Raw genomic sequence first — 14,415 nt, forward strand, 5'->3', positions numbered from 1 at the left:
TTGTATAATTAACCACTTGCCGACCGGCGCACGACGATGTATGTCGACAGAATGGCACGGGCAGGCATAAGGGCTTACATGTACGTCCTTGCCTGCCCGCGGGTCGGGGGCCCGATCGGGCCCCCGCCCGGTGCCTGCGGCGGTCGGTATTCGTTCGGGAGCGATCCCGGACGAGGGGACGGCCATTCATTCATGGCCACCCCCTCGCGATCGCTCCCGACGAATGAAAATGTCCGGTGACATCACTTCCTCTCCTGTAATGTAAACACAGGAGAGGAAGTGATGTATTCTCTCCTCCGTGTCGGTATTTTTCGTTCCGGCACCGAGGAGAGAGCATCGGTGAGTTGCACAAGCACTACACTACACAGTAGAACATGCCAGGCACACTCACCCCCCCCCCCCTTTACCCCCCGATCACCCCCCAATTACCCCTGCCCCCCCAGTCACAGTGACACCAATTGCTTTTTTTTTTTTTTTTTTTGCATTGGTGTCATTTGTGACTGTAATAACTGTTAGGGCAGTTAGGGTTAGCCCCCTTTAGTTCTAATGGGCCCCCCTAACCCCCCCAATAAAGGTTTAACCCCGTAATCACCCCCCGTCGCCAGTGTCACTAAGGCTGGGTTCACATTGCAGCGGTTTATGAGAACGAATGTGATTCGCACCGCACTGCAGTGCAAATCACATCCGATCTCTGTGCGATTCGAGTTCAGCCATACAGATAGTATGGCTGAATTCGTGTCGCACCCGCCGCACCCGCCGAAAATTCGCACGGGACCCTTTTTTTGGCCCGCAGCAGAATCGGATCGCATGGGTGTTCACACCATGCGATCCGAGTTTGCAGATCGCACTGCGATATGCGAACTGATCTGGGGGTGTCATTAACATTTCACTGACACTCCCAGCAGTTCGCATAGGGCAGTGTGAACTGCCGCCGGGAGGCATGCGATGCGGGAACCCGCCACGGATTCGTGGCGTTCCCGCATCGCTCCAGTGTGAACCCAGCCTAATAAGCGATCATTTTTCTGATCGCTGTATTAGTGTCACAGGTGACGCTAGTTAGGCAGGTAGGTATTTAGGTTCGCCGCAGCTTTTTATAGCGCCAGGGACCTCCATATACTACCGCATAAAGCCCCCTGATTTCCCCCTAGTTAACCCTTTCACCAGTGATCACCATATAACTGTTACAGGTGACGCTGGTTGGTTAGTTATTTTTTTATAGTTTCAGGGCACCCGCCATTTATTACCTAATAAAGGTTTAACCCCCTGATCACCCGGCGGGTGTCATTTGTGACTGTAATAACTGTTAGGGCAGTTAGGGTTAGCCCCCTTTAGTTCTAAGGTACCCCCCTAACCCCCCCAATAAAGGTTTAACCCCGTGATCACCCCCCGTCGCCAGTGTCACTAAGGCTGGGTTCACATTGCAGCGGTTTATGAGAACGGATGTGATTCGCACCGCACTGCAGTGCAAATCACATCCGATCTCTGTGCGATTCGAGTTCAGCCATACAGATAGTATGGCTGAATTCGTGTCGCACCCGCCGCACCCGCCGCAAACTCGCACGGGACCCTTTTTTTGGTCCGCAGCAGAATCGGATCGCATGGGTGTTCACACCATGCGATCCGAGTTTGCAGATCGCACTGCGATATGCGAACTGATCTGGGGGTGTCATTAACATTTCACTGACACTCCCAGCAGTTCGCATAGGGCAGTGTGAACTGCCGCCGGGAGGCATGTGATGCGGGAACCCGCCGCGCATTCGTGGCGTTCCCACATCGCTCCAGTGTGAACCCAGCCTAATAAGCGATCGTTTTTCTGATCTGATACTACCGCATAAAGCCCCCTGATTGCCCCCTAGTTAACCCTTTCACCAGTGATCACCATATAACTGTTACAGGTGACGCTGGTTGGTTAGTTATTTTTTTTATAGTTTCAGGGCACCCGCCATTTATTACCTAGTCTCACTAGTGTACCCCTAAATTTAGGGGTGTCTACTTTCCAAAATGGGGTCATTTGGGGGGGGGGTTTGTGCCATCTTGGCATTTTATGGCTTTCAAAACTGTAACGCCCTTAGAAATCCTGAAGGCAGTGCTTGGTTTTCGGGGCCCCGTACGCGGCTAGGCTCCCAAAAAGTCCCACATATGTGGTATCCCCGTACTCAGGAGAAGCAGCAGAATTTATTTTGGGGTGTCATTTCACATATGCCCATGGCATGCGTGAGCAATATATCATTTAGTGACAACTTTGTGAAAAAAAAAAAAAAAAAAGTTTGTAATTTTCCCGCAACTTGTGGCAAAATATAAAATATTCCATGGACTCAACATGCCTCTCAGCAAATAGCTTGGGGTGTCTACTTTCTAAAATGGGGTCATTTGTGGGGGTTTTGTGCCATCTTGGCATTTTATGGCCTTCAAAACTGTAATAGGTAGTGAGGAGTGAAGTCAAATATTTACGCCCTTAGAAAACCTGAAGGCGGTTCTTGGTTTTCGGGGCCCCGTACGCGGCTAGGCTCCCAAAAAGTCCCACATATGTGGTATCCCCGTACTCAGGAGAAGCAGCAGAATTTATTTTGGGGTGTCATTTCACATATGCCCATAGCATGTGTGAGCAATATATCATTTAGTGACAACTTTGTGTAAAAAATGGGCTCAACATGCCACTTATCAATTTCCTTAGGGTGTCTACTTTCCAAAATGGGGTCATTTGGGGGGGTTTTGTACTGCCCTGCCATTTTAGCACCTCAAGAAATGAGATAGGCAGTCGTAAACTAAAAGCTGCGTAAATTCCAGAAAACATACCTTAGTTTGTAGATGTGACAACTTTTGCGCAAACCAATAAATATACAATTATTGACTTTTTTTTACCAAAGACATGTGGCTGAATACATTTTGGCCTAAATGTATGACTAAAATTGAGTTTATTAGATTTTTCTAATAACAAAAAGTAGAAAATATCTTTTTTTCTCAAAATTTGCGGTCTTTTTACGTTTATATCGCAAAAAATAAAAATCGCAGAGGCAATCAAATACCATCAAAAGAAAGCTCTATTTGTGGGAAGAAAAGGACGCACATTTTGTTTGGGTACAACATTGCATGACCGCGCAATTACCAGTTAAAGCAGCGCAGTGCCAAATTGTAAAAAGACCTCTGGTCATTTACCAGCAAAATGGTCCGGTCTGAAAGTGGTTAAGGAGCAAAGCCATCAGGGCCTGGACTCTTGCCAGATGGGATGACAGCTATAGCTTTGGCAACTTCATCTGAAGTGATGAGCTCTTCAAGCTCGCTAATAGTATCCTCATCTAAGGTACGTAATGCTGTTTTCGCTATATAGGATGCCCTACTCTCCTCCGATTTGGAGGGGAATCTGGAGGGTTTAGTAGCAGGGATATTGTAGAGAGATTGGTAGAAATATATATTTCTCGAATGAGGGGTATAAATGTAGAAGACGTTTTTGGGTGTAGTGAGTCTTGAGATTTATATTGGTGTAGAGAAAGTTTGTCCGCCTACATGCACACGGACACCTCATATAGGTCCCTAAGTTGTGAGCGAGCCAAAGAAACCTCAGTAGGCACCAGGGTTTTAGATTCTTCTCAGGAGAAAGAGTCATGGCTAACTGCAAGTATTTTTTATCTACCATGCATTATCTAACATAATAGCTAGGTTGGGCACTGCCTGAGTACAGTTATTAATATACAATGGAGAAGCCTATATTTTAAACACCTTTTGTTAAGACTGACAGTGCTCAGATCTAATACAACTTATGAGATATCTGCCTGCAGTGTTTAATTATTTTAAACACAGCTAATGCCGCGTACACACGATCAAAAAATCGGGTGGAAAAGTCCGGCAAACTCAAGTCCGCCGGACAATCCCCCCGTGTGTAGCCTCCGGCGTACTTTTTTGACCCAAAAGTATGGCGGACTTAGAAAGTAGTTTTGCATTCCAATCTTCCCGCCGGACTTGCATTTCAGCGGACAATCCGGGCGTGCGTATGCCAGTCCGCCGTACTTTTGAAATTAAAGGACTTTTCCCGCCCGGAGAAAAGTCCGCTCATTTTGAGCAGTTCTCCAGGTAGGCGGGGCCCACGAAGGAGACTTCGCTTACCCTGCCACCTGGTATGGACTTAAAGGGGAACCCCAACGCCGGAAAAAAACGGCGTGGAGGTCTCCCCAGGTCCACATCAGACCCTTGTCCGAGCACGCTGCCCTGCCGGCCAGGAAAGGGGGGAACGAGCGAGCGCCCCCCCTCCTGAGCTGTACCAGGCCACGTGCCCTCAACATGGGGGGTGCCTTGGGGAAGGGGGGCCGCGTGGCCCCCCCACCCCAAAGCACCTTGTCCCCATGTTGATGAGGACAAGGGCCTCTTCCCGACAACCCTGGCCGTTGGTTGTCGGGGTCTGCAGGCGGGGGGCTTATCAAAATCCGGGAGCCCCTTTAATAAGCGGGCCCCCGGTTACCGGCCCCCCACCCTATGTGAATGAGTATGGGGTACAATGAAACCCCTACTCATTCACCTGTAAAATAAAGTTAAAAAAAACACAACACACAAGATAAAATAGTTTATTGCAAAGCTCCAGGGGTCTCCTGTCTTCGGGGGTCTTCTCGCCGGACTATCTTCTGCTAGCTCTTTTACTAGCAGGGGAACCCGGCTATTATGATGTCACAGTCCCAGCATCCTCTGGGACTGTGACACCATAATGGGCGGGGACATAATCCGGTGATGTCCCTATATAAGTCGCCGTGCGTCCGGTCCCCGTCATTGTGAGCGGAGGGAGCGACGAGTCAACATCTGAAGAGAAGAGAAGAACAGAAGGCGGCGACGACAACGGCGACAGAAGACCGGGCCACCGCCTGTAAAAGAGCTATAAGAAGGCGCGGTGGCCGGGCAGAAGAACCGAAGAGGGGGACAAGACCCCCGAAGTAGGAAGAAGAGGGCGGCGGAGAAGAAGAAAGCTGGGCTCCTCCGCTAGTAAAATAGCTAGCAGAAGATAGCGGAGGAGTCCGGCGAGAAGACCCCCGAAGACGGAAGACCCCCGAAGCTGTGCAATAAACTATTTTATCTTGTGTGTTGTGTTTTTTTTAACTTTATTTTACAGGTGAATGAGTAGGGGTACATTGTACCCCCTACTCATTCACATAGGGTGGGGGGCCGGTATCTATTCTGATAAGCCCCCCTCCCACAGACCCCGACAACCAATGGCCAGGATTGTCGGGAAGAGGCCCTTGTCCTCATCAACATGGGGACAAGGTGCTTTGGGGTGGGGGGGCGCGCGGCCCCCCCCTCCCCAAGGCACCCCCCCATGTTGAGGGCACACGGCCTGGTACAGCTCAGGAGGGGGGGCCAGTCGCTCGTCCCCCCTTTCCTGGCCGGCCGGGTAGCGTGCTCGGACAAGGGTCTGATGTGGACCTGGGGGAACCCCACGCTGATTTTTTTCAGAGTTGGGGTTCCCCTTTACGTCCATACCAGGTGGCGGGGCCAGCGACATCTCCTTCGCGGGCCCCGCCTACCTGGAGACGCGCTCGAAATGAGCGGACTTTCCTCCGCATGTGTGGGTGAGTCCGTATATTTCAAAAGTACGGCGGATAGTACGGCGGACTTAGTACACCGTATTAGTCCGCTGAAAAAGTGCCGTGTGTGGGCAAGTAGCCCGTTTGGAAAGTCGGACGGACAGTCTGGCGGGAAGTCCACCAGACTAAGTCCGCCGGATAGTCGGCTACGTGTGTACGCGGCATTAGTAGAATTTTTTTCTTGGTGTAATTTCCGAAAAAAGAGTATATAAAAGGGTAAGCAGCAATTTTTATTTATTTATTCATTTTTTAAGTCATGCTTGTGCTGTTAAAAGACAACAGAATTACTGGCCACATCACCATGTGAAAATAAAGGAAAGAAAGCCTAAAAAAGAAAACTAATGCAGCCATTTTATCTAATAAGTTCTAGGCTTCAACATGATTTTGGGTTTAATACAGCTTTAACCCCAAAATGTAAAAAATAAATTAAATCTACATTGCCTTTTATAGTACAGCACTGTATATAATAATAATAATAATAATGACAAAATGAACCACTTCCCGCCCACCATATAACAGAATAACGTGCGCAAAGTGGTTAAGTTATCCTGACTGGACGTCATATGATGTCCAGCAGGAAAAGCCATGGTCAGGCATCCGCGGAGGGCACGCAGGACGTCGATCGGTGGTGTGGTGTGTCAGTCATAGGCTCTTTACCACATGATCAGCTGTGACCAATCACAGCGTGTAACCAGGAATTGCCGGTTAATGGCTTTCCTCTGGTTCGCGCTGACAGGAGAACCGATCAGCGGCTCTCCTGTCAGAGGGGGGTCTGTGCTGGTAATCAGCGCATTGATTATCAGCTCAGCCGCATCAGAGGTGCCCACCATATCTGCCAATCACTGCCCATCAGCTGCCAGTCAGTGCCCAAAGTGCCAATCAGTGCCCATCAAAGTGCCACTCAGTTTAACATCAGTAACGCCTGTCAGTGCCTTTCACAGATGCCGATCAGTGCCCATCAGTAATGACTGTCAGTACCTCATCATCAGTGCTGCCCATCAGTGGCATCTATTAGTGCTCATCAGTGCCGTCTGTCAGTGCCCAGTGTCGCCTATTAGTTCCCATCAGTGCTGCCTATCAGTGCCCTTCAGTGCCGCCTATCAGTGCCCATCAGTGATGCATATCAGTGCTGCCTATCTGTGCCCATCAGTGCTGCATATCAGTGCCGCATATCAGTTCCCATCAATTCTACATATTAAAGCCTCCTCAACAGTGACCATTAGTGCCACCTTATCAGTACCAACTCATCAGTGCCCATAAGTGCCGCCTCATCAGCACCTGTCAGTGAAGGAGAAAAGAACATTTTATAACAGAAACAAAGAAGGACTTTATTTTTTTCAAAAGTTTCGGTCTGTTTTAGTTTGTTTAGCAAAAAATAAAAAACGCCAGAGGTGATCAAACACCACCAAAAGAAAGCTCTATTTGTGGGAAGACAATTATAAAATGTTGTTTGAGTACAGTGTTGTATGACTGTGCAATTGTCATTCAAAATGTGATAGCAGTGAAAGCTGAAAATTGTCCTGAGTAGGAAGGGGAAAGTGCCCTGTATTGAAGTGGTCAATTAAACTGAATAGCATTGTATCAATAAAAACAAATATAAAGACCAGCTTGAGTTTGGTTTCACTCTATTGAAAAGGGGAGACATGGAGTCCAAAGCAGCCACCCATGCTAACAGAGAAGGATTCCTTGTGAGACAGCGTGCGCTTGTGTGCCTTTTCTTGAGAAAGAAAGGCATTTTAGTCTGGTGAGTGCGGACCCGATTATTTTGGTGAATGGGATCACTGTGGATTGTTCTGGGGCAATGCATAGAAGGAGTGAATAGCACCAAACGGAAGGGGAGGTTTATGTGATTTGTATTTAGATAATAAAATAAAAAAAACATGAAAACTGTGGAGGGATAGCCTGTCTTTTCTTGTAACCTAAATGCCTGCTTTTGTCACTGAACTAAAATGTCTGCATATACATAGCCTAATGTCCTGTACACGAGTTCTCAATTTTTCAGTCGGAAAAAGTTTAGATCGGAAATTCTGATCGTCTGTACCAATTCCGACATGCAAAATTCCTATGCATGCTTGGAAACAATTCGACACATGCTCGGAAACATTGAACTTAATTTCCTCGGCTGGTTGCAGTGTTGTACGTCACCTTGTTCTTGACGGTCGAAAGTTCAGCGAACTTTTGTGTGACCGTGTGTATGCAAGCCAAGCTTGAGCGGAATTCCATCTGAAAAATCTTAAATGGTTTTTCCGATGGAAAATCCACTCGTTTGTACACGGCATTAGTCTTTATAGCAAGTACAACATGCAGATTCTTATACACCCATGTAAAAATCACTATAAAGCCCCATACACACTATCAGATTTTCTGCAGATTTTTTCCTTCAGATTTACCAAAACCATGTAGTGCAAGGGCCTGCCTGATTGCATACAAATTGAAACTCCTAAGGTTTGACCATATATATATATATATATATATATATATATATATATATATATATATATTACAGTATATATAAAATCAGTAGAAAATCTGATAGTGTGTATGGGGCTGAGAAATATTTCGACATACAACACAATGTTGGCAACACAGAGATATCTGTGTTTAAGATGTTTACTGCTTTATTTTCTCTTCCAAGGCTTATATGAATAGCAATGTGTGGTACAACTCTAAACCAGAGAAAGTTGCATTCAGACATGCACCAAGGGATGCAATGGAACACATTAATAGCTGGCTTGAAGAGAAGAGCAAAGGTAAAATTAATAAACGTATTTTTCAGTACATTTTATTGGATTATTTTGAAACAGAGGGATACATTTTTTTAAGGGGCAACAGTGATGACCAATTTCCAGTAAAACATAGGAATCAAATGGAACTTGTCTTTTAGCTAAGAAGCCTTAAGGTATGACTCTTATGCCGCGTACACACGACCGGACTTTTCAACATCAAAAGTCCGACGGAATGATTCCGGCAGACCATTCGATCGTGTGTGAGCTGCAGCGGACTTTTGATTTGCAAAAGTCTGACAGACTTTAGAAATGGAACATGTTTCTACCCAGTTCCTACCGAGAAATCCGCTTGTGTGTATGCTAGTCCAACAGACAAAAACCGACGCTAGGGCAGCTATTGGCTACTCGCTATGAACTTCCTTATTCTAGTCCGATCGTACGTCATCACGTTCGAATCCGTCGGACTTTGGTGTGATTGTGTGTGGCCAAGTCCGTTCATTCAGAAAGCCCTTCAGAACTCTGTCAGAACTCCATCAGAACTCCGCCGAAAGTCCGTCAGACCTAGTCCCTCGAAAAGTCCGGTCGTGTGTACGCGGCATTATGCCGCGTACACACGACCAGACTTTTTGACGGACTTGGTCCAGCGGACAATCCGACGGACTTTGCAGCTGAGGTCCGGACTTGGCCACACATGATCACTCCAAAAGTCCAACGGATTAGAACGTGATGACATAGAATAAGGAAGTTCATAGCCAGTAGCCAATAGCTGCCCTAGCGTCGGTTTTAGTCTGCCGGACTAGCACACAGACAAACGGATTGTCTGCTAAAAGCTGAGTCACGGCATTAGGCTGGATTCACATCTATGCATTTTTAGTGCTTTTTACATTTTGCAGATTTGCACTACAGTCCATTAAACATGGTTTCCTATGGAACACGTTCTGTAGTGCAAATCTTCAAAATGCAAAAAGCACTAAAAATGCATAGGTGTGAATCCAGCCTTACCAGTCAGGATGCTGATGGTGGACATATGGTTGAGTCCTTCTAGTTTTATTGGAAAACAGCAGAAACACAGAGGCATGATATTACATCATAAATAAGTAATTCCACTTTAAAGAACATTGCAGTATCCAAGGATTAAACAGAATCCATTATCCAAGCATTAAAGGGGTTTCACCTAAAAGAGGAAGTAAATCCTCATGGGTTGCATACTAGCCCATTATGTTGCACTTACCTGCAAAGGAAACCAGCAAAGTCACCGCTGTTCCCGCTGTGTGGAAGCATCCATCTTCACTCCTTTTCCTTCCTAGGCCGTTAACGCATGTGTGTGGGAGCCGACGGTCACGGCAGGGTCCCTATAGAAACATCATGAGTGTGCCCTTTCTTTAGTGTGCATGTGCCGATGATGTCAGTGCTAGAGTATATGGTAAATATCTCCTAAATCTTACAGGCCAAATTATGATTACAAGCAAATGGATAATGGTTAAAGAAGTGAAGAGTCAACAGGCCATCATTGGAAAGTTACATGATTATCTGTATGATTATCTGTATGGAGCTACATTTGAAATAAGAATGGATAGAAATAAACCTTTGACATATGTCCTAACCCAAGCCAAACTGAATGCCACAGGACTTCCTTGGCTGGTTACCTTATCTAATTATAATTCACTCTAAAGTACAAACCCAAGGAGTTTTGAAGCTGATGCTCTATCTAGATGTCCAGGATTGGCTCCTGCTACTGAAAACAGAGGATGGGAAGTTCTCCCTGGTCTTGGCGGTGGACCCTTGTGTGCTATGGCTGCAATAGTTGATGATCAAGCTTTTTCCAGTAGCACATTCTAGTGTTAGTTTTTTTTTGTAAATAACAGCATGCTGTCTAAATATAGCCCTGCCTATGCTATGCAAACAATACCTTATGTGTACATTATTTGCATGGTCATATTTACCTTGAGGAATGTAGAACCAGGGCCATTATCTGCAATGCAGTCACATATAGCATACAATAAGCAATAACATGAGCAGTCCTGTAGGGTCCTGGTGCAAGTTAGGCAGCACAATGCTCCATGTTTGAAAGTCCCACACTCATGGGCGTAACTATAGGGGGTGCAGCAGTTGCGACCGCAACCAGGCCCTGTGATGCAGGGGGCCCATGCAGCCCCCTCTACATATGGCCGGCAGCAGTATAGGCAGCTAGGGGTACCGTTGCACCATGCACACGGGTGGCTGGAGGTGGAGGGTGACTAGCAGAGCTCCATGCTCGACTATCGCACTGGCTGCTCTTTAGTTGTGCATTCCCCGCATGACCTGTGTTCTCAGCCGGCTCCTCAGAGTACCCCTCTGCTGCTCCATGCATTGCTACTCAGTCTGATGTCTGTTCTCCCCAGCCAGACAGGGACAGTCTGCCAATGGGGCACCTAAAAATAAAAAAATAAAATAATTAAAAAAAACTACTGATACCAGTGGTGGAACTACGGGGCTCACAAAGGTCATACCTGTGACCACGCCCTGGAGTTCCTCCGCCGGACTCAGAGGGAAGGGCCCTGGCTGGGGTTCAGGGGGGCCCTTCGTGGTTTCTTGCATCGGGGCCCTGAAGGTTCTAGTTACGCCACTGCCCACACTCATCTTTCATAATAGTAGCTAAACTAATTTCTCCATAGCAATACCCTGCAAATTTCTTGTTTTGAGTTCCCTCGTGTATGATCTGGGGCTCACTATATCAGCTGTTTTTCTTCCAAGTGCCAAACTCTTTTCCTACATTGATCCATCATGTTCAATGCAACAGACCATAATCCTATTTAACTTGTACACATTTTAATACACAACAGCATGATATCTAAATCCCAGTGGCCAAAAACAACCAATAACCAAAGACTGATTTCTGTGCACATAAGAAAGTCAATCGTAAGCATCTGAAAGCCGTGTGCTTTAAAAAAAAAAAAAAAACTGCAGTCTGCTCACATAATTTGTAATAAAAACACCTTTGCCATTCTCAAGCCTTCCTCCAACCACTTTGCATATTATTTTATATACACTGGGATTCTGTACTTGCCAAATATCCTGCAGAAATCTCCCTCGACTAAGTCTGGCTGGAGCCATTTTAACTGTGGGCAGCTGAAGCTGCTGCCTGTTCACTTCCTGGATTCACAATGACACAGAAGCCCACCTCCAGCACTGCAGCCCTGCAGCTCTCATTGGCCCTCTTATGACTTATCCCCCTCCCTTCCTGGCAAACTCTTAGGAGAGTGAGAGAGAGAGCTGTGCATTATGTCATAAGGCTAATGACCAGACAAGAAACAGGAAGTGGGCTGTATAAAGTATATACCATCAGATAAAAATGTTTTGGTTACGTTTTAGTTTAGTTAAAACAACAAGGGCAGAAGATTTAATAGATGAAAAGTTGAAAAAAATTACTGAAGAAAATGGGCGCATACGCGGAGCTGAGCCGAACGGTAATGCCGGCTTAGAGCTCTGATTCCAGCGGGACTTCAGAGCCTGATAACAGCGGAGGTAACATTCTCCTCCGCATTTAAACATTATATAAAGTTCGCTGATGTTTCTTAGGTCTCGTTTGAGACATTTTGGGGGCTTGTAGTTCATATATGAAGCCGAAAAACGGCAAACAAGTGCCACCTCACGGACACAGCAGAGCGCCGTTAAAACCATCCTCCTCTAAGGCAGCTCACATTAAAGCTACAATGCAGCCAGCTCCCCCTACTCCATTGTATTGTGAGGTCGCTTCATTAAAGGCACCACACAGTCTCCCTAATTCCCCCTCAGAAACTGTCACTCCTGAAATAAAAATACTGGATATTCCTACACAAAATGAAATGTCACCTCCTGTAACATTACAACAAATAGAAGAACTGCTTCACAATGCATTAAAAACTGCCGCAGACCATATCACTACAAGCCTTACTAAAGAGATTAGAGATTTGGGTCAACGCACTTCAGCGCTAGAAATCAGAGTAGATGATTTGGAAAATCATACATCAAATTTCTCTTCGGAAATTGACAGCCTTAAAGAAGAAAATACCATTTTACAAGATAAGTTAGAAGATTTTGAAAATCGTGCGAGACGATCGAATATACGCATTAGAGGAATACCTGAATCTGTGACAGACCTACAGACGGCTATGCTTGCCCTTTTTCAAGAACTACAGCCAACCATTCCGGCAGAACGCTTTGAGATGGACAGGGTCCACAGAGCCCTAACTCCCAAAAAACCGGATGGTCCGCCACGCGATATTATCGTAAAATTCCACTTTTACCGCACTAAGGAACTAATACTAAATACAGCAAGAATTTAAAAATCCTTAATTAAGGGCACAACTACCAGCTATTTGCAGATCTATCGCAACTAACAATCAATAAAAGACGAGCATTGAAGCCTCTCCTCTAAATTTTACAACGCAATACTATAATCTATCAATGGGGCTTCCCTTTTTCGGTACGTTTCACCTACCAAGGCCACAAACACACATGTCGCACTGCCAAAGAATTGCAAACTACTCTACAGAATCTAGGTCTGATATATACCAAAAGAGACTATGCCGAATCAAGCCAAAAAACATCATCATCATCTCCTGGGAACACTTCTTCTACCGCCGGAACTAACGGAAATCATAGCCCTCATAAGAGAAGCCGCATTCAATCCCCTATCCTAGATCCAGTTGATTCTATGGATTGAAAGATGCAATACGACAAGATTACATCCCCTTTTTTTTCCCCCTTTTTTGAGACAGGTCAACAGACTCAATACCACCACTGTCTTCTGTCAATTCCCTCACAATTCTAATAATATCACAGCATAATTGTTTAAGATACTGTAGATATTCTCCTTAACCTTCTTTAAACAACAAATCCAACCTACTCCCTTTGTTATCTTAGAGTATTTCTTTAATATATATATGTATTTATTTTATTTTTTATTTATTTATTTTTTATTATATAGATATATTTTTTTTTCTCCTCAAACGATTAACTGTTTTAGTGTGTATTGCCTTATTACACATATATTGCTATTTCTCAGATTCAGTAATGATAAATTCATATAGGACGCCTCCCCTTTTTTTTTTTTTTTTTTTTTTTTTCTTGAGGTTGGCATTTTATATATTTTTTGACTCGTAGTCATTGTTGGCATTTTATCCAAATTTCCAAAATGTCACTTTTGACTTTTACATTCTCTCTTGAATTAAATTAAAGTTATTGGTTGAAAGATTACAATTTATTTGGTTGGCTCTTATTTGGATGTTCCTTGCACTCCCCCTGTCACTCTCGACTGCTTGTCGTTTCCGCAGGCAGTTGACTGTGACTCATGCACCCTTGGAGGGAGATTTTTTCTCCCCCCAACGGATATGTTAGGAATGTACATTTGTTGTACTATATCTTTATGATATATATTTGTCATATTTTATTTCTTAAATTTTTTTTATTTTTACCCTCTTTCCTCTTCCTCTTACACTCTAGTGGCAAAAATTTCTTCTCATTTTCCTTATTCATACATTATCATATCTATATCTCCTCCAAAAATATGGCTCCACTGAACATACTTTACCTGAATGTTCAGGGATTCAACATTCCGCAAAAACGAACTAAAGCCTTTCGTACCTTTACATCTAAAAAAGCACATATTGTATGTCTGCAAGAGACCCATTTTACTACACAATCCACCCCCAAATTCTTTAGTAAATCTTATCCACACGTTTTTACAGCCTCCGCCTCCACAAAACAACATGGTGTGCTTATAGCATTCCATCGAAACACCCCATTTTCACTATTGAAAGAAATCAAAGATCCTGAAGGCCGATATTTGATCCTTAAAGGTCATTTATTGGATACCGCAATCACCATTGTGTCATATTACGCCCCTAATAAACAGCCTAACGCTTTTTTTCTCCCATCTATTACATACCATTGACTACCACAAAATAGGTACTGTAATCCTATGTGGCGACTCCAACCAGACTATCTTTCAATTCATGGATAAATCACCAATTCCACAGCTCCAAAGAACTGATAAACATTCTTTCTCAAAACTCATCACGAAATACAATCTGGTAGATTCCTGGCGTGAATTGAATCCTACCATGAGACAATTTACACATTACTCACACACACATCGTTCATTC

The 14,415-nt window shown here is 44.8% G+C and overlaps 1 protein-coding gene across 1 annotated transcript in view; it reads left to right on the forward strand.

Moving 5' to 3' along the window:
• Positions 1–14,415, forward strand: part of LOC143996809 (leukocyte elastase inhibitor-like) — a 36,682-nt gene that overhangs the window by 9,603 nt on the left and 12,664 nt on the right. Inside the window, exon 3 of the mRNA XM_077492085.1 lies at positions 8,200–8,314. Within this exon, the coding sequence (XP_077348211.1) occupies positions 8,200–8,314 (115 nt within the window). The remainder of the gene's footprint in view (positions 1–8,199; positions 8,315–14,415) is intronic.

This window comes from Lithobates pipiens, unplaced genomic scaffold (assembly GCF_037356315.1).
Source record: "Lithobates pipiens isolate NorthernLeopardFrog02 unplaced genomic scaffold, aLitPip1_a1.2 Scaffold_19, whole genome shotgun sequence".
Taxonomy (NCBI): Eukaryota; Metazoa; Chordata; class Amphibia; order Anura; family Ranidae; genus Lithobates; species Lithobates pipiens.